This window comes from Seriola aureovittata, chromosome 7, assembly GCF_021018895.1.
Source record: "Seriola aureovittata isolate HTS-2021-v1 ecotype China chromosome 7, ASM2101889v1, whole genome shotgun sequence".
NCBI lineage: Eukaryota > Metazoa > Chordata > Actinopteri > Carangiformes > Carangidae > Seriola > Seriola aureovittata.
The window spans coordinates 29,108,566-29,134,488 of record NC_079370.1 but is presented as its reverse complement, the minus strand read 5'-3'; the positions used below and the strand labels follow the sequence as shown (position 1 = coordinate 29,134,488).

The window sequence follows — 25,923 nt, the reverse complement described above, 5'->3', positions numbered from 1 at the left end:
TCAAGCAGGTAGGTAAAGTTATGAACTAGAGGTATTTTGGCTGCAGTGTTTGATTCCACAGATGTATACAGGTTGTTTAATAAGACTTTGCTCTGCTGTGAGTCGTGTGATGTTCATTCACTCTTCAGTAATCATATTTGACCTGCAGCGTTTGAGCCTTGTTATGTTTTAATTGTGGAATTTAACCTGGTGAATTTGATTTCATCTTCTCATTCTTCTTTTGGTATGCCCTTCAGCCCCTGGGGAAAACACCTTTATCTCTCTTCCACACTAATCCTTCACTCTACCGCTAATGTTTAGAGAATAAAAGCATATATTATGAAAATAGACGTTGACTTAATCTTTCTATTAGAGACGACTGTAGCACTGAAGGCTTTCCGAGCTGTCAGTTGAGGTGGAATCCACAGTCTGAGCATTAAAAGCAAAGCAAAGTAGTAATTAGTTCATGAAATGTTCTGTGCATGAAGTCTTGTTTTCACTCTCAGCCCTTTAAGGATCGCTGTGAGTGGTTCTATGAGCATCTGCTGGCTGGCCAGCCAGACTCAGACATGGTTCATCGTCCAGTCAACGAGAACGACATCCTCCTCATCCACAGAGGTACAAACTGTCCTCACCGCCATAAACTTCTACTGTTCATGTATAAAGAACACACCAAAATCCATTTGCAGATACAATTTACTCTCCAATGTAATCATGCCTGGCTTGTTGGGAAATGCACACAGAATAAGTTTCTCAAGGTTAATATGTGCCAGTTGTTGGTTTAGGACAACATTAATGCCAAAACCCTTCACCGCAAGACTTAAAAGCAAGGGGCTGCATTAGTGTGGATGTGTTTTTGCAGATATTGGTAAGACTATGAAAAGCATTTAACATATATCTAAGATTGGCCAATTTTGGCAGCCCCATTATGTCAATGCAGTGGTCTAATGGAAATGAATAAGTTCTTTCGGTCTAGACAACTGATGGTCGTGGAGTTCATTCCTGATTTGTTTGGCAACACCTGTGGTTACTGTTGATAACTGCTAGTTTAGAGTTCTGTTCAGAATAATATTGACGACTGAAAACAGCAAACATGCCTTAAGTCCTTCTCTGCATCATGTCCAGTACATCATTACATACATGCATCATTTCCTGTGTCAGTCCCATGTAGAAAAGGCAGACTCTGCCAGTAACAAAATAGACAGGCAATTACAGAAAATGAATATGTTGAAAGGCTATTGCTGAAAAGATGCCAATCATAAATAATATCAAAAATCACTTTTGATATAGTGAACATGAGGATTTAAACAAAGTAACTAGTGAAAGACCTTCATCATCACCAACTTTCAGAGTTCAGAAGGTATGAATAGAAATCTTGTGACTCAAGATTAGTAAAAAATTATAGTGATCAAGAAGAAACTTGAGACATTATAAGCGTTAAATTTCATTCCTTATCCTTTCACATTTTTCCAGCAACTTCCACTGTGGGTGATGGTTGTGAATGGTAGAAACCAACTGCAAAAGTAAAGATGCTGCTTGTTGCAAATTGTGTGATAAAGATGTCAGGTTCTACAGTGTATGGAATTTTGCCAATAAGTAAGATAATAAATTTTTAATCTCACTTCCAGACTCCATATTCAGGAGTAGCTGTGAGATGGTGTCCAAGTCCACCAACGAGAAACTCAAACAGGGTATTGCTGTTCGCTTCCATGGCGAGGAGGGGATGGTGGGTTTCTGAATTCATGACACTGCATGAGTATCACTCATTAAAACTCCTTTTCTGTTGGCCTGTTTCAGCTGTCAGCTGATGGATCAGCAGTTCTCTAGTTCCACATCTCATTTAATCCAAAGTAGAGTCATCATGTGGTTTGTGTTGAACTTGTGTTTCAGGGTCAGGGTGTGGTTCGGGAGTGGTTTGATATCCTGTCCAATGAGATCATCAACCCAGACTATGCTCTGTTCACTCAGTCAGCCGATGGTACGTGATGTTTTCCTTACTGCACCAACATTAATAGGACAAGCTGACTCTTTAAAATGTGGAAAATGAAGGTGTGTTTGTGTGCATGTGTGTCTGTGTGTCTGTGTGTCTGTGTGTGTGTGTGTGTGTGTGTGTGTGTGTGTGTGTGTGTGTGTGTGTGTGTGTGTGTGTGTGTGTGTGTGTGTGTGTGTGTGTGTGTGTGTGTGTGTGTGTGTGTGTGTGTGTGTGTGTGTGTAATTTACAGGTACCACTTTTCAGCCCAACAGTAACTCCTCAGTGAATCCAGACCATCTGAACTACTTCCAGTTTGCAGGTCAGATCCTGGGTTTGGCTCTGTACCACCGACAGCTGGTGAACATCTACTTTACCCGATCCTTCTACAAACACATACTGGGTAAAAGAACACAGCCATATGTGTAGATAAGGGTCAGACCAGTGTATTGGTTGAGAATATATGGAGGCATCTATCTTTGACCCTACACAGTTTACATTAAAAATCATCTCTACTCAGTCAAACTTGAATGTTCATGTATCATATACACACTGTGTATAATTTCACATCACAGATTATTTTCTGTAGTATTAACTGTAGTTCAGGTGATTGTTGTCAGTATATGGGCAGAGTTCACACAGGATCTGCTTGTAGCTAATTCAGCATGACCATTCGCTGACCCAATTGAGATTGTATACTTCCAGTTTACATCACCTGAAGCTTCTAGGAATATCAGACTCTTGGTGATAAAAAACAGAAAAATGACAAGTACAAGGATCAGAATATCCTATCAGCATGGTTATAATTTCAGTCGAACACTGACACGCTACATGTCCATTCAGGTATAGATATTTTCCCTGTGTTGAAAACTTGCTTACATACAGGCAAAACAGCTGAATTCACAGCTCAGTCTTTGTCTTTCATTTATGTGTTTGGTGATTTTGTCAGACAACATTGTGGTTATAAAATCAGGATTTGACCACAGGCTATCCAGCTATATACTAGGTTTAGACGGTTGATATGCAGCAAAGGGCCACGGGTTGGACTTGAACCCGGGCTGCTGTGGTTAGGACTACAGCTTCATGGTGCACAAATGACTGTGAATTACTGTATCAATGAACTAAAGATACAACACTTACTGCTTTCCGCTTTGGTATGTATTAAAAAATGGAGCATTATGTATCTGAGTTCCTTCAGGTTTAGGAGGTTTCTGGCTCCAGTGATCATGATGTTCCATACTATATTTGATATTTTTGTGTTCTCCAGGTATCCCAGTGAACTACCAGGATGTGTCGTCCATCGATCCAGAGTATGCTAAGAACCTCCAGTGGATCCTGGACAACGACATCAGTGATCTGGGTCTGGAGCTCACCTTCTCTGTAGAGACAGACGTGTTTGGGGCGATGGAGGAAGTACCACTCAAACCCGGAGGGACCAGCATCCTGGTCACCCAGGGCAACAAGGTCAGTCACCACAAACCCAATCAAAGGCATGATACCATACAGTGTCAATATAATGCAAAATGCTTGGGTTAAAGGACAAAGCTCAGTGCTAGGATAATGGTTTATGTTACATTTTTTTCTAATTCTTGTTAAGGTTTTGAGTTAATGAAGTTTCCTGCAAAAATTATAATTTGAAACTAGAAAATTCCAGGGAAATTTTGAGTGCCACGGGGGCTACTGCCGGGATGAGTACATGATTTATTTCCAGTGTTCAAAAGTCACCCTGATCATACTCTGGTTTTGAGAAATGTCTTGATATAAAAGACTCTGATATAAAACAATGTCACATCCCTCCATCATGTATTATGTGGGAAATATCTCATATTCTGTCTTGTTTTTTTTAATAAAACAAGAGGCAACATGTCTTCAAACTGGCATTTAAAGGGTTAAAATCCCGAAAACTAATAAACATTTGGTAGGTTTGAGCAGAACTGAAGTGGTTTAAGAGATTTATGCAAAAAAAGCAGAAAAAAATATTGATATATGATGATTTTATAGCATTTTCTTTGTGTGTCCTTTTTTTCAAAAGGATTCAAGGTACACACTGACTTTTCACCTTTCTTCTTTGGGGCCAAAAATAATTATTTCATTTTTTTTCTGTGTTCAGCTGTAGAAACTTTTGGCACATCCACACAATCACCGCCTGGTGATGGTGTTATGTAGAGTTGTGTGCGATCTGCATAATTATGGTGAGATATTATAAATGAGGTGTTGGTTTTGTGAGTACCAACTGTGTGACTTCAGTAATGATAAATGGATGAACCCTTAGGTGCTGATTCTATGGATTTGCACTCCACAGGAATGATTGGTTTCTGAATCTAATTAATCACACACTCTGAACATGCCACTCGTTTATTGCAGATTATGATACTGCTACATGCAGGTGTGTGGTTTCTATATAAAAGAGAAGAAACAGAATATGTTCAAAATTATGAATAAGCAATAATAATAAACATAAACAATATGACCTACATACACAGTGAAAGAGTAAGGTGATGATAAACAACACAAATTAATGAATGAGAAGTCCTCGTGACCTTTAGAGAGCATCAAGGCTAACAATATCTTGGCTCCAACTTATTCCTGAGGTAAAACACACAGAGATTTTAAAAACGTTCAATAACAGCACAACTGCCCTTTAACTTATTCTTCTTCTGGTGAAGCCATTCTTTTGTTGATTTAGGTTTGTGCCAAAATTGACTGGTATTTTGACTGTTCATAATTACCTCAACCTTGATTAAAGCCCTAGTTCCAGCTGAAGATAAACAGCCCCAAAGCACGATGCTGCCACCACCATGCTTCACCGCAGGTATTGGGTTCTCAACAGTGTTGTTTTTGTGCCAAATATAGCTACCTTTTGGAATTATAGCCAAAAGGTTCAACCTTGGTCTCATCAGACCATATCACATCTTCCCACTTGCTTTTGGGAGACTTAATGTATTTTTTTGCAAAATTTAGCCAGGCTTGGATGTTTTGGTTTCTGACAAATTGGCTTCCGTCTTGCCACCCTACCCCATAGCCAACACTTTTGAAGAATATGGGAGATTGGTGTCACGTGTAGTACACAACCAGTACTTGCCAGAAATTCCTGCAGCTCCGTTAATGTTGCTGTAGCCTCTTGGCAGCCTCCCTTACCAGTTCTCTTCTTGAGTTTTCATCAATTTTGGAGGGACGTCCAGTTCTTAGTAATGTCACTGTTGTGCCATATTTTCTCCACCCATTGATGACTGTCTTCACTGTGTTCCATGGTATATCTAATGCCATGGAAAGTATTTTGTATCCTTCTCCTGACTGATACCTTTCAACAATGAGATCCCTTTAATGCTTTGTGTGCTCTTTGTGGACCATGGCTTTTGCTGTAAGATGCAACTAAGTAAATGTCAGGAATATCCTACAGGAACATCTGAACTTTATTGGGGGTTAATCAGAGTCACTATTTAACATGAGTTTGAATGTGATTGGTTAATTCTGAACACAGTGACATCCCCAATTATAAGAGGGTGTGCACACTAAGAAATGAAAGTACAGGAATGGACCTAAAAAGGTAAAATGGCTTTGTTGCTCCAGCTGTACCCTAACAGGGTACTTCATAAGGTACCCTACTAGCTGTACCCTAGCAGGGTACAGCACTGTACCTTTGAACAGTGGTACATTTTTGTATCTTCTTGTTTGTACCTCTAAAAGAACATTTCTGTACCCCTAGTGACAAAAATATACCTTTATGTCCTGGTAAAGTTCTAAAACGATTAAGATTACGTCACAAAAACCTGGCTTTTTAACAGGGGTGTTTAGACTTTTTACACTCTACACTCTGCCTGTTACACACAAGCAGAAAGTGCTGAAAATGTGCTTCAGATGTTTGGATAAGTCAGGTGGAAAATTACAATACAGCCTCAGAAGGTCACAGCTTCTTTGTGACATGTGTCGTATAACGTAACGTGTCATGCGTGTCTCTTGAACATAAATGAGGCTCTGCAGAGAAGTTTCTTTCTTACTACCTGGTAAATCCTCCACAGTGTTCCCCTTTCATCACCTTGACTACTGATTTATTCACACTTCTCATCATGTAATTTAAAAGAAGTTTAACGCTGTGATGTGATGTGCAGAGCATTGATTCACTCAGCCCTTCTTTGCCCCTCAGGACACAGAGCTGCTGTGTGTGTGTCAGGACTTGGTTCACTGGTCAGTCACAATATGTGATCAACTGACCACAAATAGAATGTAACTCTGTGTGAAACACTGCGCCATTATAATAGCAATCTGCAAAGATGCCAGCGCGCCTAGCTTTGACAGGGAATGGGAGATGGCATTGTAATTGGTTTAATGCATGTTACAACCAAAACACTCCCATGAATTATTATTGAGTACAACCTTTTGAACCATTTGAGCCTGGTGTAGCAAATCACTGCTAAATCCACTTGCACTATGGGCTTTAGATCACTGTGCTTTGGACTGTTAAAATAGAGCCCTTAGATTTTATCTGTCAAAAGTCTGTGAGAATATTTGACATTCAGTTTTCATTATATTCTTAAAAGTTTTGAATATTTTTTTGGTGCCATGTTGAAGCTGTGTGGCTGAAGGTGGCATTAATTAACATCCCACTTCATTCATAGTTGGTCTTGTATGATCGATTGATCTTTCTCCTCCAGGTTTTTGTCTGGAAGAGTCCTAATTAGAGAGTGCAGTGCTGTAGGTTTCCTGCAGATGGCACTGTCAGGTAAATTAGAGAGCAGTCCAACAGGAGCAGAAAAAATAACTATATGTGAGTTATGCGTGTTTCTCTTGTCTAACACTATATTTGAGGGATTTGATGGTTCTGTGTGTATTTCCTCTCTCAGGCCGAGTACGTACAGCTGGTAACGGAGCTGAGGATGACACGAGCCATCCAGCCTCAGATAAACGCCTTCCTACAAGGATTCCACACTTTCATCCCCCCCTCACTCATCCAGCTTTTCGATGAGTATGAATTGGTTAGTCATCCTCTGACCTTCCTGCCTGTCTTTACCTTTCCTTCTCCTCTCTTCCATCATATTTCACAATTGGTATTGTGTATATATATTATATATTTGCTCCTCTGTGCCTACCAGCCTGCTTGGGGGCAGGGGGTGAGGATTGTCCTGTAAATTTTGGAAAGCATCTTATTTCTGATGTTTTCGGGGGTGGCTCTAACATAGGTGATTTAATGTTGATTTTTGCCTTTGAGTTAGAGGAACTCTAGAAAATATGTTTTCCGTGTGGGAAGTGTGGGAATGAGACCATGGTGTTGTTGTGAAAGATATGTTTGAGGTGTGTGATGTGTTTGCTGGTCCATGAGGGAAAGTTGATAGGTTTTCTGTTTAATAAGAAGTCAGGATTGTTCCAGATGGGAGTGTGCATGGTAGGTGAGATTGTGGTGTTTGTTATTTGGGGAAATTACCACTAGGCTGTCAGAGTTGTAGCTATGGTGGGGTTTTTGAAGCATGGGTGGTGTCTGATGGAGCGGCTAATAAATGGTAAATCTGAGATGAGGATTTCTTTGCATAATGTTTGTTCTGTCTATGCAGGGGGTGTCAGATAGATTGGGGTTGGTTCATTTATAGATATATTGGAGTTGGTGGGCAATGAAGTAACAGAAAGTTTGAGTCTAGACCTCCATGGGTTTTTAGGTTTTTGTAAGGTAGATAGTTTGATTCTAGGTGTTTTGTTTTTCCAGTAAAACTGTGATTGTTGAGTTAAGAGATTTAAACCATAAGAGCGGGGGCTTGAAGGGGATCATTGAGAATAGGTAGTTAACCCTGGGTAAAATGGTCAATTTGAATAATTTACCAATATAATTTATCAATATCCCTCATATCCTGGTAAATTCATGCAACATCAACATTTTTATATAAAAAAGGCCTACCAGTGTTGCAGTTCCCCTTTTCCCCTTGTTCTCACATTTGAAACCAACTCCTAGCTAAAATAGCACCTCAACCAGCTACAGCAGTAAAAGGCTGTTAATCCAGTGACATAACAGTATTAACAATCATTATCATCATTATAATTAAATTAACAATAATATAAGGGTGATGACCAGGCTACTAATGTCTTCATTTTAAGGACAAGGCCATTTGATCACAGGGCACCCCATCTAGACTACTACAGCGGCCATTGGTTTGAGTCTGACCCATGGCCCTTTGCTGCCTGTCATCCCCTCTCTCCCCAACTTTCCTGTCACTCTCTCACTGTCCCTATCCAAATAAAGGCAAAAACTGCCCAAAATAATAACTTAAAAAAAAAGAAAAGAAAGAAAGTAAGAAAGAAAAAGAAAATTTAGATCACAAAGACCACATGCCAGGGCACAAAGGGCATTGAGTTATTTGATTCCTATAAATAACTTGACTTTATGATTTTAAATAAATAAATAAATAAAATAATACAAATGACATGAAAATCTGAAATTATTCACTTTTTACTATGAAAAAGGTTTTTTTAAGATGCAGTCCATTATTATGTATCAATTAAGATGCATCATGTTATCACATATCAATTTACCAGCATCTATGAATATGTAAATATAATTAATTTCAGAGAAACTTATCACTGTCAGTTCATTTAAATTAGACATCAATAAGAATTGTTATATATACAGTGGTATGAAAAAGTTTAGGCACCCCTGACAATTTCCATTATTTGCATTTATAAATCATTGGGTGTTTGGATCAGAAATTTCATTTTGATCAATCAAATAACTGATGGACACAGCAATATTTCAGTAGTGAAATGAGGTTTATTGGATTAACAGAAAATGTGCAATATGCATCAAAAAAAAATTAGACAGGTGCATAAAATTTGGGCACCCCAACAGAAAAATCATATCAATATTCAGTCGAGCCTCCTTTTGCAAAAATAACAGCCTCTAGATGCTTCCTATAGCCTCTAATGAGTGTCTGGATTCTGGATAAAGATATTTTGGACCATTCCTCCTTACAAAACATCTCCAGTTCAGTTAGGTTGCTGAGCATGGACAGCCCACTTCAAATCATCCCACAGATTTTCAATGATATTCAGGTCTGGGGACTTGGATAGCCATTCCAGAACATTGTACTTGTTCCTCTGCAAGAATGCCTGAGTAGATTTTGAGCAGTGTTTTGGGTCGTTGTCTTGTTGAAATATCCAGCCCCGGCGTAACTTCAACTTTGTGACTGACTCTTGAACATTATTCTCAAGAATCTGCTGATATTGAGTGGAATCCATGCGACCCTCAACTTTAACAGAATTCCCAGTACCGGCACTGGCCACACAGCACCACAGCATGATGGAACCTCTACCAAATTTTACTGTGGGTAGCAAGTGTTTTTCTTGGAATGCTGTGTTCTTTCGCCGCCATGCATAATGCCCCTTGTTATGACCAAATGACTCAATCTTTATTTCATCAGTCCAGAGCACCTCATTCCAAAATGAAGCTGGCTTGTCCAAATGTGCTTTTGCATACCTCAAGCGACTCTGTTTGTGGCGTGTGTGCAGAAAAGGCTTCTTCCGCATCACTCTCCCATACAGCTTCTCCTTGTGCAAAGTGTGCTGAATTGTTGAATGATGCACAGTGAGACCATCTGCAGCAAGATGATGTTGTAGGTCTTTGGAGGTGGTCTGTGGGTTGTCTTTGACCGTTCTCACCATCTTTCACCTTTGCCTCTCCGATATTTTTCTTGGCCTGCCACTTCTGGCCTTAAAAAGAACTGTGCCTGTGGTCTTCCATTTCCTCACTATGTTCCTCACAGTGGAAACTGACAGCTGAAATCTCTGAGATAGCTTTTTGTAGCCTTCCCCTAAACCATAATGTTGAACAGTCTTTGTTTTCAGGTCATTTGAGAGTTGTTTTGAGGCCCCCATGTTGCCACTCTTCAGAGGAGAGTCAAAGAGAAGAACAACTTGCAATTGGCCACCTTAAATACCTTTCCTCATGATTGGATGCACCTGTCTATGAAGTTCAAGTCTTAATGATCTCACCAAACCAATTTTGTGTTCCAATTAATCAGTGCTAAGTAGTTACAGGTATTCAAATCAAAAAAATGACAAGAATGCCCAAATTTTTGCACAGCCTATTTTTCACGTCTGATTTAATTTCATACAACTTAATATTGCTACACTAAAAATCTTTGTCTGGAAAATACCCCAGTGCTCAGCTTTTATTAGAAAATGAATGGCATGCCACTGTGATCATTTTCTGTGAAGACAGAGTAAATTATTATGCAGCCTCAGAGGGGTGCCTAAACTTTTTCATACCACTGTATATATTGCACGCATGCAAAGACGTGTGTGGAAACTGAAAAAAATAAGCATTAACCTCTTAAACCCGACTGACCTGGTACCGGTTCAGCAGAACGGTGCGATACATAAGTGCCTGTAAAAAGTTGATGGAACGCTGTGATGGTCTCTTTTTTTTAATGCTTCTAAAAAAAGAGGCTTTAATGCTACCAAAACAACAAGTGCAAGTGTATTAAGTCCAAAGAATATTTGTTTGGCAATGTGACGGTACATGTAATACGCTCGCTCCATCCGACCATGCTGGGTGTCATATGAAACTAGAGAGCCTACTTGAGTTGAGCTACTAGAGTAGCCTGAGCTAACTCATGTCAGCCGCAAAGCAAATACGGGCCAAATTTCTCAATTTACAGTCCACATGTCAAATTTTGGGTTTAAAGCTAAATATTTCATCAACTCCCAAAGTGGTTCTGATCAAAAGCAACAAATATTGTTTCCTTACTTTTTTGTGGTCATTTTAGAGTCCTTACGATACGATTTCCCAGTCAAGTCGGCCAAGATGGGGACCCTATCCAGGCAGAGACTGAGCCCCAAGCCTGAATTTCATACACTGTCTTTTGTTGCCATCTAGCACGCGTTTGTTGGTACTGCCGTTTAAACTCAGCGCTATCGTTTTCTACATCTCGCAAGGTTTTGAACAGTATGTCACACTCCTATGAGACATGCTTCCTCACGATACTACACCTGTGCGTAAGGACAAGAGATTTTCACCGCAGATTGGGATTTCACGCGTGACACATGTAACTTTGTATATAGTATGTTTTATGTTTATTTTTCACTTAAACCATGTCTACGAGGTAGAATCAACATTATATAGCAATTTAGATGTCCTGGAAGAGAATCAGTCAAAACCGAGACAAAATGATCGTGCACAATGGTAGAATCTGATGGTGCACAGGGTAAATGATATAATGTAATGATGCTATATATATTTGTATATATTAGTTGTTTTTTTTTTGTTTTTTTGTCAATTGATGTTTGTTTTTTGGGGTTTTTTTTATTCTACATCGTCGTTTCGACGATTGAGAAAATAATGTACACAAAGGAAGAACTCCTGGCTTTAAAGTTTACCAGATATGGCGTTAAACATCCCATACATGCAGAGCCGGGGCTAAGCTAAAGGCTAGGAGATGGAGATATAAGCCTTTTCTACCATCTATCCTCATGGAAAATGTCAACTCCCTGGCTAACAAGTTTGATGAACTGGAGGCACTTGTGGAGAACCAGCGAGTATATCGTGAGTGTAGTCTCATGTGTTTCATGGAAACAACACTCCTGACCGTTGTGTGGATTTACCCGGCTTATCTGAAATATGAGCGGACAGAGAGACGCCGTTGAAAGTGGGAAGAATAAAGGTGGAGGACTGGTACTGCTTGTGAACAATAGATGGTGCAACCCCGGTCACATCACAGTGAAGGAGAAGATCTGCTGTTGAACTGTTGGCAGTTGGTCTTAGACCGTACTATGTACCGAAGGGTTGTTTACATTCAACCACAAGCAGAGCCTGCAGTCGGGTGTGACATCATTCACAGACCCAGCACCCTGATGCATTCATTGCAATATCGGGGGATTTTAACCATGTCACTCTCACCTCTCACCTGACTGGCTTGTTGACTGTCCCACAAGGGAAAATAAGACACTTTATCTGTTGCATGCAAATGTCAAGGAGGCCTACACTGCTTCAACTCTACCACCACTTGTCAGAGCAGATCATAATCTGGTTTTTCTTCAGCCTTCCTGCAAGCCCTGTGTACTGAGGCAGGCTACAACCAGCTACTCATTCAGGAACTGAACCCTGGAGGCCAGTGAGTCTCTAAAAGACTGTTTTGAGTGCACAGATTGGAATGTATGACCCTGACCTTGATAGAATGGTTGAATGTACCACAAACTACATTAACTTCTGTATGGACACTGTAACACCAGAAAGGACTGTACACTGCTTTCCAAACAACAAACCCTGGATTACCAGTAACATCAAGACCCTCCTCAACCAGAAAAAGGAGGCCTTCAGGGATGGAGACAGGGTTAGGTGTCAGGTGTGTGCAACATTTTATGCTGCAGTCTGCTGGGGCGGCAGCATGTACGACATGAACACAGAGACTGGACAAGCTGGTAAAAAAGGCTGGGTCTGTGCTTGGCAGTAGTCTGGACTCACTCAGGACTGTTGTGTAGACACGTATGCAATGTAAGATGGGGGCCATCTTGGACAATACCAACCAGCCTCTCCACAACATTCTGGCAGGACAGAGAAACAGCTACAGAAGCAAACGTCTCATCTAACTACACCGCAGAACAGAGAAGTTCAGGAGATCCTTTGTTCCCACTGCCATCAGGCTATACAACACCTCAGCCAACGGAAGTGGACTGATCTAATTATTGTTTATTTATTATTATTATTATTTATTATATTAACTGTTAATATTATTATTATTATTTTTGTTATTGTTATAATCAACAATGAGCTAATGGACACATGAATTTCCCATAAGGGAAAAACAAATCTATCTATCTATCCATCTATCTATCTGTTGGGTCTGAGCTCTACCTCATGAGCTGGACACCAAATATGTTGGATTTTGGTTGTCTATCAATTTATTGGCTATCATAAATTAAGAAAAATATTAATATTAAAAATATTAATGTTAAATAATAACTCAGTTATATGGTTTTAGTCTCAATTTATTACCATTAATCTGGAACTCTGATTAACCATTAGCTTACTAACTATAACCAAATTACCATATCAACAGTAAGTTAAAGTTGAAGGATTGGAATTCTACAAAGTAGAGGTTGGCAATATTCACACTTGTGCAACATTAAACACACCAATAGTTATACTTAAAGACATTTATTTACAATGGGGCAGAGTAAAACACAATGTCTTATGTAGTATATACAGGTGTGTGTATGTGTGTGTGTAGGGGTATGTGTGTGTGTCTGTTGGGACACAAACAATGGCAAGATGGCCGATTCAAAGTGGTCACTGTGACCACCTGACCTGAACAAAGAAGACTAGGACAAGATAGCGGTAAACAAAGAAACTACTCAAAATGGTGTGTGTGGGAGGGAAGGTGTGAGTTTCTTGGTTAGCCTAGCTCATGTAATCTAAAGGTACCAGGTTAGAGGGAGGAGGTTAGCTTCATGCAGGTTCTAGAACTGAGACGTACTACTATGTGTGTGAACATACGAGTACCCGATTAACTGTATGACTGACCACAACCTAAGCAAACATTACAACAACAAGCCATCAATCAACAAGTACATTAACAAAGTTAAGACTTCTGCTGCTTAGCTATGCTGTGCTGGGAAAGGTTAGGCCCAGTCAGTTAACATTACCCAGTCCTTGGAACAAACAAAGAGGTCCTTTCCAGTGTTGTTGTAAAGTCCATTGAGTTTGGAAGCATCCTGGTGGAGTAAATTTCTGTCTGGTTGTGTTGCTTTGCTTTTATCTCCTTTGTTCTCCTCAAAGAGTTAGCTGTTCCACGCTAACTCTGCTATGACTCCTGTTGCTTGGAAAATCAGCTGCCCTTGTGTCATAGCTGCTGATTCTGAAAAGAATTTGGTTCACTCTCAGTTAATCCGAAGCAGGTTGATGCTGTTGAGGAGAGATGAGAAGAGTGATGGCAGGCTACTGTGAGCAGGCCGGCGAGAGAGCTGGTTTCTCAGGTAGCAGAGCTGACCTGGGCTGGGGCCTTGTTGCCCTTTGAAGAGCCGAGAGGAGAGAGCTGGAGCTGCTCTCCAGAGCAAGCCGAGAAGAGAGAGAGAAGAGGGCCAGAGATCTGGTTTTGTTTGGTGACACCCTTGGGGGTCACATGTCACACGCTGACCCACACTGGCTGGCCAGTAAGGTCAGTGGGGGGAAGGGTCATCCCCAAGTGTGAACGGTGAGGAACTGTGGAGTGTGAGTTCCTTTGTCCAGTGGAGCAAAGAAACATCTGGTCTCTTGAATGATGAGTCCCAACATATCTATCTATCCATCTAAATGAATTGGTTGAGTGTTGTATTTTTGTCCACATAGCCTCCTGTAGTTGAAATCATTAATATTTTGTAGCCAGATTTCCTTTCAAGAGGTAAAAAATGCTTTTGGCGCATTTTGGGTACCTTGGCTATCCAAGTGTACAAATGGAGAGTCCGCCTGGCCCCATCCTTACTAAAATCTTTGTAGAATTTGTATGCTTTGTGTTATTTCCACCTACTTTGTTACGGTTGTAGTCTTGCAGTTGCTGAATGAAATCAGTGGCAGTGGGATCATTGTTATCATGGTGTTGGGTCCGGTAGGAGCACGTTTAGTTACTAACTATGAATTCTGAATATCGCTGAAAAATCATTGATTTACTACTTTAAATTATTAACAATTATTATTATGGTAATTAATATTAATTAATAATGCGGGGTACCACCCGGAAATCGGGAACAATAGCCAAACCAGTTTATAGTCTCATAACTTTAATAGTTAACTCAGAGTAATGTGTCTCTAGGGTCAGTGGCCACGAGTATCTAATGAAGGATTAAGTTCAAGCTCTGACCCTCTCAATCAGTCACGGTTAACAATAAACATAAACAATAATGACCAAAAGAGCGTCTCTTTAAACTACAATAATGTTTATTATAATCTCCACAACAGTTAACAAAGTTAACCAAAGTCTTGATTAATCACACTATGCTACCAACCAACCAACTAACCATCCAAGAATAACAGCTATACAATCAACCTATACAAATGAGGCGTGTGTGTCTGCGTGTGTGTGCCTGTCAGTGGCGATTGCTCTAAGACTGCAAGGGAAGCTCAGCTTCCCCTAAAATGTCAACAAAATAAGTGGTCAAATATGTTCTGTTGTGTGAACATTTCATTGACTAAATATGCGCTAGAACACGTTCATCTTTTGTTCAGAATCAGCTACTTATCACAGGTAACCGACACGACTTCTTCTCATTCATCCCCACAGCGCCACAGAGCTTTACACAGTGTAGACGCCGAGCGTCTCCTGACTTCAATGGGGAAGCAGAGAGTGGGTTGTTCTACTGCAGCGAAACTAGACGGTCATTGGATAAATGCTGAGCTTTGTCCCGCCCATCGGACGCTCAGCGTCTCTGGGGGTCTATGGGACAGTGGGCTGGCCCGGACGCTCGGCTTCTGCATGATGATTGGATGATCTGTCTGAGGCTGAGTCCCTTTTTGATTGACAGCGAAATGAGCGAATCAGCGATCTTGAAGTATAAGCATCCACCGGAGCAGTTTTTCATTCCGTTGTTCGGAGTTGATCTGGAGACGTTACTGATCCTCAGCGACTTTGTCTTTGTTAAAAACGACTAGCGTTGTGTTTGGCGACTCTCTTCTGTCACTCTGCAAATTTACATATAAATAAACAGACACATTTTATGATGTAGGCTGAAAATGAGCTTCCCCTCCTTATAAGACCAGCAGCCGCCACTGGTGGCTGTGTGTATAGGTGAGTGTGTGTGTATATCTGTATGTGCGTGTGTGTGTGTGAATGTGAGTGAGGCGAGATGGCGGACGTGATCCGTAGTTTGTGTTCAGTTAAACATGGGGGGAAATCTCAACTCATCCAGCGAGGGGAGAATCTTCAAACTCTGCGGGGGGAAAACACACGTGCACAGGGTTGGTTACCTCCTTCAGTAGACTGGCTGACAGAGAAAGCGGGCTATCTCTGTTGCAGTTACAATGGAAAGGTCATGGTCAGTGTGTGCAGTTGACCTTTATAGATGCAGTGATGTCATGGCGAAGTCGCCGGGGTCCCCTGCTTCTCTGCCAATGAGAAGCGTGTGTTTGTGACTCACTTTGTGAACCGCAGAGCCTGCTAAGAGTTGGAGTCTGTGAGGGGCGGTTTTTGGCGATCTTTTTTTGTTCAGGTCTGGGGCAAGGAATCAGGCTCTGAGGTCAAGCTTCAGAGGATACAGCAGGCCGGAGCAGGCCTGCTTTTGGCCAACCACATGTTCAGGCCCAACAATGGTGTTATCCACTGCCAAAATAAAAATAAATTCTAAGCATGTAAAATAAAATAAAATAACAATAATCCTTTGGTTTGTCACAATTTAATCAGCTATCCATAGTGACCAAGCTCTTGCAAATGGAACTGATGGTTGTGGAACTATTGATCCATTTTGGGTATGTCAGTCTATGCGAGGCATACCCCCAGCATCCCTAGGGCTTAAGAGGTTAAGAGGTAGCAGTAACATTTAAATGAGAAAATTACAGTGATTTATCATCTCTGAGATCTGCAGTAAGTTTGAGACAGAATATTGTTACAGGAGTGGAGCAGCTCCTTTGAGGAACAGATAAGTACATAGGTTGTGTGAGTGGCGGGCGAGGGAGAGAGAGAGAGAAAGAGAGCAGTGATGCTGGCTGCCGGAGTAGAGTTAGCTAGTTAGAAGTTAGCAGAATAGTATATGCGAAACCATTTCAAGCTGTGCAGACTACAGCTGTGACGCTTTTAAAGCAACCTCTAGATTTTGATAGTAAAATGATTACATTTAATGATTTTCAGCGCAGATATTGGTAGGGACATTTGCAAACCTACGCCCTTGGTTGTTCTCTATGGTTTTGGAAAGTGGCTTGAAGTTAAGATTGACTAACTTGGACAGCCAGGAAGAAATTTGAACTCAAACTATGTGATATTACCAGTGCATAAGGAGAGTGGTGGTGTCTGTCACATCCCAGCAATCAGGGGTGAGTGAGAGAATGATGGATTTGAATCAGTTGATTGTGTAGTCTCATAATTGAGCAAAAGTGTTTATGAGATAAATAGTTTCCGGTAATGAAGAGGGCAGATTTTGTAAGTAAAGTAAAATGTCATCTGCATGAAGGCTGATTTTATGCTGGGTTTTTTCTGTTTGATACCTATGATCTTTCTGTTTTGACAGATAAATACTGTGAGTGGTTCAATGAAGATGGTGAATAATGATGGAGAGATTGGGCATCCTCGCCTAGTACCCCTGTGAAAAGTGAAGCATTGCAATATTAGTCCATTGCTGGTGATTGTGGCCACTGATGATGTGTAAAGAACTCTAACCAAGTGAATAAATGATTCACCAAACCCAAGTCACCAAAAGTGTTGAAAACAGAAAATCCCAATTTACTTTGACGAAGGGTTTTCTGCGTCTAGTGAGACAATGGCTCTCGGTGATTTAGTTTGAGATGTGTAGTGCATTAAGTAAAACAGTCTTCATAGATTGTTAGATGAGTGTCGCCCTTTGGTAAAGCCGGTTTGGTCTGAATGGATGATTGATGGAGTGACTCATTCAATATGTGACACTAGGGCTTTGCTAATGATTCTGTGTCCCTATTGATAAGTGATTGGGGGCAGTGACTTGATGGGGAGCTGGAATCTTTATGGGTCTGAGAGAGATATTGAAGCTGTGGTAAGTTTAGATCTTTCTTTAATTTCATCCGCTACTCTGATGAAAATGGGGTCTAGAATATTCCAAAATTGTTTTTTGTAGAACACAGCAGGGAAGCCATTGGGTCCTGATGATTTATTGTGGGGATTGAGTTTGAGTGCATTGACGAACTCTTCTATTGTAAATGTTTTTTCTAATTAATTTATCAGATCATTTGTTAGTTGTGGTAGGTCAGTAGTATTTAGGAATGTGTCAATGTTTATTTGGCTTGGTTTTTGATTTGATGAGTATAGGTTAGAATAGAAATCTCTGGAAGTCTTGTTTCTTTCCTCTTCTTCCCTGCTGACTTCATAATCATTGAGATCGTTGTGCTCTCTTTGTTTTGCTTGATTTGATTGGCCAGGTATTTTCCAGATTTATTGTTGTATTCAAAATGTTCATGTCTGAGTCGCCGCAGCATGAATTAGGTTTTTCTATTTGTGTGTTGATTCAGTTGTAATTTATATTTTCTGAAATCATTTTGGTTCTGTATTGTAGGATTGTTTGCGTTGATGTTCTCTAGTTCATTAATCTCTTTTCCAAGTAAATTTCCTGTTCATTGTCTTTCTTTTTCTTGTTTGTGGAGTATGAGATGATTTTTCCTTTTAATACGGCTTTGCCAGTTTCCCAAAACAGTGATGGTGTTATGGTGAATCATTTATTTTGAGGAAGGAGGTCCACTGTCTTTCAATATAACAGTTAAAGTCAGGGTCATTGAGGAGGGATGTGTTAAGTCGTCCAAATGACGAAAAACAGTATAAGATTGAGCAAAATCAACAAAAGAGCGTAATACGATAGCCATTAGTTTATTTTCATATAATATATAGCTTCATATTGCACAGCCCTATTGGAGGGAGCAACTCACTCCCAACTTGAAGGAAGCAATCCACCAGTAAAGCTGATGTTTTATTAGCTGTTTTCTTCTCTTTAAGCATCTGTCTCTCAATTTGTAGTTTGTCTTCAAGCTGTGTGTGTGTGTGTGTGTGTGTGTGTGTGTGTGTGTGTGTGTGTGTGTGTGTGTGTGTGTGTGTGTGTGTGTGTGTGTGTGTGTGTGTGTGTGTGTGTGTGTGTGTGTAGGAGCTCCTGCTGTCAGGGATGCCAGAGATCGATGTGCAGGATTGGTGCAGGAACACTGAGTACACCAGTGGCTATGACACTCAGGAGCCAGTCATCCAGGTGGACTCTTCTTCTATGAACCTGACTTGGAATGAATCCTAAAGACCACACAATTATGTTTCACTTGAATCATCTGGGTTTTTAGAAATGTTGATGTTTACCAGTTAGATTGTCCAAACCTTAGGCAAAGGTTGTTACCTTATTGCATTTACAGATTAGTTTTAAAAGAATGCAAGGAAAGCTAAATTTAACAACCAATGACAAGCATAAGTATCATTATTTTCCATTATAATAAATGTTTTAAATATCAGACCGTAAAGAAGAGTTAACTGATATTTTCCTGGATAATTCTTGTTCTGCACTACAAGAGCATAATTATTCATGTCATAAGGGATGCAATATCTCATCAAACTTTAAACTATTTCTAATTTTCAATACAATTTGTATTTGTTGCAAGCATCTTACAGAAGGTAAAACATAGGGTTGCCTGCATTCTTCTTCCTCAGTCTTTACCTATGCATATACACTGTTGCTCATAAAGTTGGAATAAATATTCCAATAATAATAAATATTTTTTTTAGCGCCAAACAAATGTTATGCATGAATTCATTTCAACTGGGTATTTGGGACACATAATGTAATCATTGCACCTGGTCAAAGGTGATAACTGATGCATTTAAATAGGAATAAACAGAGGATTGTGACTGAAAAGAAAATTATTCCAACTTTATGGGCAACAGTGTATTTTGAGAATCAGATTTGCCCACACGTTGGATCTTTGCCACTAGGGGAAATTCATGTAACCAAGCTTGCAATGCTTAATTTTTAACTGATTAATTAATTAATTACATTCCAAGGTTCCAGTCTATATTGGATTGGAAAACTCCAGTTTTTCATCCTCCGTCATGCTTTTGTTTCCTATTTTCATTTTAAGTGCATGAAGTAGATATATAATTTCCTCCCAGCACTTTGAATGTTTGAGCATTATTTTATATTTTGAACATAGTTAAAAAAAAAAGTTTCTGTACCAGTGATCAAATGTTCCCAACTTGAAAGAAAATACCAAATCTTTCAAGAGTAATTAATTTTCTTGGAAAAAATATGAGGAGGATGAAGAAGATGGTTGTTTGAGGAGAAATAGTACCCCAACAATAGTCAGTTGCAGGACCTGTTTTACTCTACCACAGGTTAGGCACCAACTTCTTTATGGATAAACAAAGCAACCTAACCCTCTGGTTTATCTGATTCTGTTTGTCTTTCTGTTAGCCATCAGCTAATCATTCTGCATTTTTTGCAGTGGTTCTGGGAGGTGGTGAAGAGCCTGACCCAGGAGGAACGGGTTCTTTTGCTTCAGTTTGTCACAGGAAGGTTTGTCTGCTGGACATTATACACTTAAATGAGATAGAAATGTGTAAATGTCTATTGTAATAAAGTATCTTTCTGTATCAGTTCCAGGGTTCCTCATGGTGGCTTTGCTTACCTGATGGGTGGCAGTGGTTTACAAAAGTTCACTGTCGCTGCAGTGCCATACACCTCCAACCTACTGCCTACCTCTAGTACCTGGTAATTACCCTATTCCTCTCTCTGGCATTCTCTTTCTATTGACTGAGTTCTATACAAGCCTGTATTATGCAAGCCTGGTCTTGGTTTTAAACTCTTTGACATGTTCATTCTATTATCCTTGACTTGTCTTGACTGAACCCAGCCCTCTTTGGAGCTTTACTGCTGCGTCATACTTCAATGCAGAAAAATTGTTGAAATGTTAAATGGGTCACAAGACTTGAGACTCTTTCGGGTTAAATTGGTAATTTGACAACTATTACAGTTTGCACAAAATTGCAGTTTACGTTTTGTATAATTTTTACACCATTACAGACTTTATAATGGGTGTGTATTGCACAGAATGTTCAGAGCTAAAGTGGATGACATCATCGCTAGAGTGGGAGAAGCTCTAGAAAAAATTTGGTGTAAATCGTCCTTACAGCCACATATTTCAGACTTCACACATCACGGCCTCCTCGATAGTTGACAAATTCATACTATTTTCGTAGAAAGTGTCCAGCTAAGCACAGGGACTTACAGAATTTGAATAGTGAGCCTAAAAGTGATGGGAGTTCCCGCCACATCCCCCACTGACTGCAATACAAATTCAGGAGCTGATTTCCAGAGAAAAGGAGAAGTGACTGTTTTTTGTAACTCGCTCCTGTGGCCACATTTTTGGCTCTAGAAACACCAAAGCCAGACAATCTGTGCTCAAAGATCTTGTGCCAATCATGGTCAGCTCATGGTTCTGATAGGAGTTACTGTTCTGTTCAAAAATAGCAGTTGTTTGAGAGGTTACAAACACAGCTACACAGACACAGACACATACACACACACACACACACACACACACACAGAAAGCTGTTTACAGTTAGTGCTCATAGAGAGAGATTACAGTTCAGACTGGACAGTACAACAGAAAATACAGGAGCAGACATATTGCATTTACTTTGGGCTTTGTGCTACAGGAATTGTTCAACCATCTTAGTAGCTCTCCCACAGACTGCAATACAAATTCAGAAGCTGATAGCAAGCAGCAGATCTCAGGTCTCAGCAGGTGCTACTAATGCAGTGTCAAGGCAGAAATGGACAAAGCTGATTCTTATTGGCTAATTGGACTCATTAACTCTTACCCCTTTTACTGTCAAGTATGAGAGCATGTATAAGGCAAATCAGCACCGTGCATTTGTGTGTGCTTGTATGTGTGTGTGCTTGTATGTGTGTGTGCTTGTATGTGTCAAAATTTCTCCAGGAATTTTCTAGTTATTATTACCAATGAGCTACTGGACACATGAATTTCCCCAATGGGATAAATTAAGTATCTATCTATCTATCTGTCTATCTAATCACTTGCTACTCTTGTAGCTTATAGTCAGCCATCAGTTCCCCATTACAAGTGCTGGTATTGCATATTTTTCTTTGTGTGTCTTTGCCATGTAATTACAATAATAATTTCTTCGTAGTTTTTCTGAAAAGAAAAAAGGAATTATAATTTGGTAAAAATTAGTTGTCGGAGGAACTTCTTTAAATTAAATGTTAAAATCTTGATGAGCTAGCCTGTAAACAAATTTAACTTTTTTTGCATATTTAGCTGACTTTAAATTATAATTTTTTAACTGTAATTATTTGGAAATAAATATTTGGAAGTGCACCAATTGTACCAATTGACACTGTCTTCATATTTCCTGCAACTCTTATGAAATTACATTTCCATTTGCAGGACCCTTTCAATGAATTACAGAAACTAAGCTCTCTCCCTAAACTCTGTTTAAGATTAAGGACTGAGTAAACAAACACAGCACTAGTCACTCTACAGCCTTAACAGTTGATGAATTTTACTGAGCACTAGAGGGCAGTATGTTTCTTCAGTGTATACAGATGGCTCTTTTGAAAAAAGGGAGAGATCTCTGCATAGCAGAATGTTTATCAGGTAATTCATATCAGCACTCCTACATTGGCCAGATATTAGCCATCATAACAACAATGTTACACAGTGTTGACCGTGCCAGCCCACCCCTTTTTTGTTTTCTCTCCTATCTGCAGTATCAACATGCTGAAACTACCTGAATACCCAAGTCAGGAGATCCTGAGAGACCGGCTGCTGGTAGCTTTACATTGTGGGAGCTACGGGTACACCATGGCGTAAAATATGTTCCTGCTACTGTGAAGGTCTGCAGACTCATGGAACACTCCCTCCTCCACAGACAATTTTGTAGTCAGGCACTGCTTCAGACAAAAAGGAAATCCAGATTCTTATTAATGACCTGCTATAGAGGCAGAACAGACTTAACTGAGGTTCTGGGTCTCTGCTCTCTGTTAGAACTTCAATTTTTTTTTTATTGAAGCTGGTGTCTGGTAATTTATGCAAATCATTAAATTTGACTATTTTCATGCATACATTTATTTAAGCAAAAAAAACCAACCCAAAAAACCCTCTAATTTAAAGCACACGGGATAATAATCACAATAAAAACATTCATGCAAGCTTACTGATAGTCAAATATTTATTCCATTTAAGCAGATATCCAATCAATCAAAGTGCATCATATTCTTATCACATGTTTCGCGGTGCAGATTTCTTTAAAGGGCCCGCATCAGGCCGACGTACCAGCACGATGGTTAAATCGAACAATTTAGTTTTTGCCTCAATTTTAAGTTTGAAATTTTAATTTATTTTATTATCTTTTTTGGGGGGGGGCTTTTTATACCTTTATGATGCACAGTAGACAGAGACAAGAAATGGGGAGACAGAGAGCGGGAAGGGCTGCAGTAAAGGGCTGTCCGATGCGGGATTCGAACTGGGGCCGACTGCAGCGAGGACTGTGGGGCGCCTGCTCAACCCACTGCGCCACTTGATGCCCCAATTTTCATTTATTTTAACAGCCAATTTTAACAGTCCTTTTATTTTGTTTAACAGAACAAAAGAAACTTCTCAGATGCTCCAATATTAAAATATGATGGAGATCATTGATAAATTGAAAATCATGTAGAAACATGAATGCTTTTAGTTAGCAAAAAAAAATTCTTTCTTACCTACTTTCCAGATGACAAAAAATTAAGGAACTTTGGAAAGATTATCTTGGCAAAACCTTTTTTTACATCTGCTCTGAAGTCATAAACACAGGAGAGAAAGCAAGTTGGTTTACTGATTTTTCTTGCCTCTCAGGGCTTCCGTATTTCCCTATGAATTAAAAGTCCACATCAAGTTAGCCTTCTACCATTAGTGACAACAGCCGTGTTTCCACCGCAGGAACTTTCCCCAGGAACTTTTTGAGGAACTATGTGCGTTTCGACTGCAGGAACCATGGTCTAAATTTAGTTCCAGGATAACTGATCCACCCATAAAAAGTCCCTGGTCAGAGGGTAGTACTTTCCTAAGGTTCAAGAACTTTGGGGGGTGTGGTCTGCAGTGCTGAACATTTCTGACTGGTCGAGGACTCGCTGTATTTTATTTCACCAGCCATGTTTAAAAGTTTGCAGAGCAAGTAAACACCAAGCAAGCAAACGCATTTTCCACACAGCCAAACAGGTCTGGGAGAAGGTGAAAAAACTGAAACAGGACCACAATAACCGGAGCATATAGTATGGGATCGTCCTGTACCTATTTGAAAATAAAATGCTGCGTCCTGAATTGAATATATACGGGACACAATTTGTCCCGTATTTTCATTCATGTTATGTCCTCAAAGTGCTTTGCATAATGTAATGTCAAGTAGGCTGCGGAGGAAACACAGACAACAATGGACCACAGGAACCTTTTATTTCATGAAGAAAGTTCCAGGTACTTTTTGGTCGAAACGCGTTTAAGCAGTCTTTGCCTTGACTACATGCAACATTTGGGAAGGCTCAAAACTAGTCAGCCTAGTTTATAAGTTTATATAATAGTTTATAGTTATCCTAGCTTGATAACTGTACCACTGATTCCTACTACGTGTTACCATTTATTCACTTGCTCAGCAGGAATGTCTGATTATTCATTCCTGCTGAGTCAGTGGCAGCTCATGCACACTTACTCCTGTGTTTGTCCAGCATTATATAAGCGAGGGTGTTAATCCAGCGTTAGCTGTCTCTCTCATGGGTCCAGATGTGGTGACAGCAAATGACCAGACCAGAGAGCAAAACTGACCTTTAAACTGCTGGGCTTGAAGTGATATAAACTATTTTAGTACCCTCCCAGGGCCATAGCAAGGGTTAAGGACACTTGAGGTCATGTGTTTTTTTTTTTGTTTTGTTTTTTTTTTGTTTTGTTTTTTTTTTTTTTTGTTTTTTTTGGGGGGGGGGCTCAATTAAAACAAACTAACACAGGATGGGTACTTTGCTGGTTGGTTCCAGACAAAGCAAAGGATTCAGTATATCCCCATCAGAATTCCAGTACTGTGTGTTTGAAGAACAGTTTAAAACAGCATTTAGACCATCATGTAAATAAATTTATGTAAAATATATGTTGTGTGATTTTGGGTGGTGGATTCATAACCGTAGTATTTCTTAAATTCGGACTATGGTTCTGCGCCCACCAACCATGATATTGCACCAATCAAAATACAATACAGACATTGTCAGTTGGTAAAAATTGATGCAGACTGGAGAGTACAAATAAAGGGGGGTGCTGTCACTGCAGGAAAAAAAGGTGAAAACCTTTTTCTTTTGGGTAATTAGAAATTTGACCACATAAGTAAACATATTAAAATAAATGCCATGGATAAATATTAATTGATTTCTTAATAAGTTTAATTTCAGTTTGACTTCAGTTTATCTAAGACTGTACTTATCGAGCTGTGATCGAAAATGTGTGTCTGTCAAGGATAAACTGTAGACTGTATTTAACATTGTTGTTGGTATTGGAGATACTGTATGGCCAAGGTGTCTACCATTTGTCTACATTGCTGCCTGAACACTCCCCTCCATCCCTGTATTATAAAATGCATGTGTCATGTGTTTTATTGTGGATTCTTTGTCATTTAAAGTCAGTATTTTGCTGTCATCTGTATTTGTATTTTGTGGATAACAAGTGATAGCTTTGTCTTTTACGAGGAACTATACAACATATCTACAAATGTTTGGCATGCAGTGCCAAAAAATAAAAGCTGGAACTGTTTAAATACATTCTTTAATTTGTATTTTGCCAACACAACGATGCTGAAAATGTGTTTTAATTATGTCATGAATGTATTTGCTAGCTTAGTTTTCCTTCTTTCAGTTTGTAAAGGGAGTATACATTTAATATGTACAATACTGTTATTGAGCAGTGTTGGTTTGAATGCCTCATTTAAAATCTTTGGTGAACAGATAGTTGTTCATTGAAAATGGAGCATTAATACATACTGTACTTCTGTAAATTTCTTCAGTGTCAAATTATGTAGTTTACCATAAATAAATGTTGTGCTTTAAGATTTTATCCAATAAAATTTGTTTTGACAAACAAGGTGATCATGATTGTGCAGGGATGAAAAAGGGAGAGTGAGGAGAACGTACAAGCAGCTGATGTGCAGCTCTTTGGTGTGTGTGTAATATAGCTGTGTGTTTGTCTGGATAGACATATGTGGCCACAGTGTGAGTGCTGTGTTGGGTCACCAGTTTAGAACAGCAGGTCTACTGCTGCTAAATGGCCCCTAACCACTGTTTAGGGAGTCCAA

At 39.7% G+C, this 25,923-nt stretch overlaps 1 protein-coding gene across 1 annotated transcript in view; it reads left to right on the top strand.

Annotated features, from left to right (window-relative positions):
- hace1 (HECT domain and ankyrin repeat containing E3 ubiquitin protein ligase 1) overlaps window positions 1-25,685 on the top strand; it is a 69,995-nt gene extending 44,310 nt beyond the window's left edge. Inside the window, exons 15-24 of the mRNA XM_056380890.1 lie at window positions 486-597; window positions 1,608-1,705; window positions 1,870-1,957; window positions 2,202-2,351; window positions 3,216-3,412; window positions 6,790-6,921; window positions 18,710-18,808; window positions 20,046-20,116; window positions 20,198-20,311; window positions 22,334-25,685. Of these exons, the coding sequence (XP_056236865.1) occupies window positions 486-597; window positions 1,608-1,705; window positions 1,870-1,957; window positions 2,202-2,351; window positions 3,216-3,412; window positions 6,790-6,921; window positions 18,710-18,808; window positions 20,046-20,116; window positions 20,198-20,311; window positions 22,334-22,436 (1,164 nt within the window). The 3' untranslated portion in view covers window positions 22,437-25,685. The remainder of the gene's footprint in view (window positions 1-485; window positions 598-1,607; window positions 1,706-1,869; window positions 1,958-2,201; window positions 2,352-3,215; window positions 3,413-6,789; window positions 6,922-18,709; window positions 18,809-20,045; window positions 20,117-20,197; window positions 20,312-22,333) is intronic.
- The last annotated feature ends 238 nt before the right edge of the window (window positions 25,686-25,923 follow it).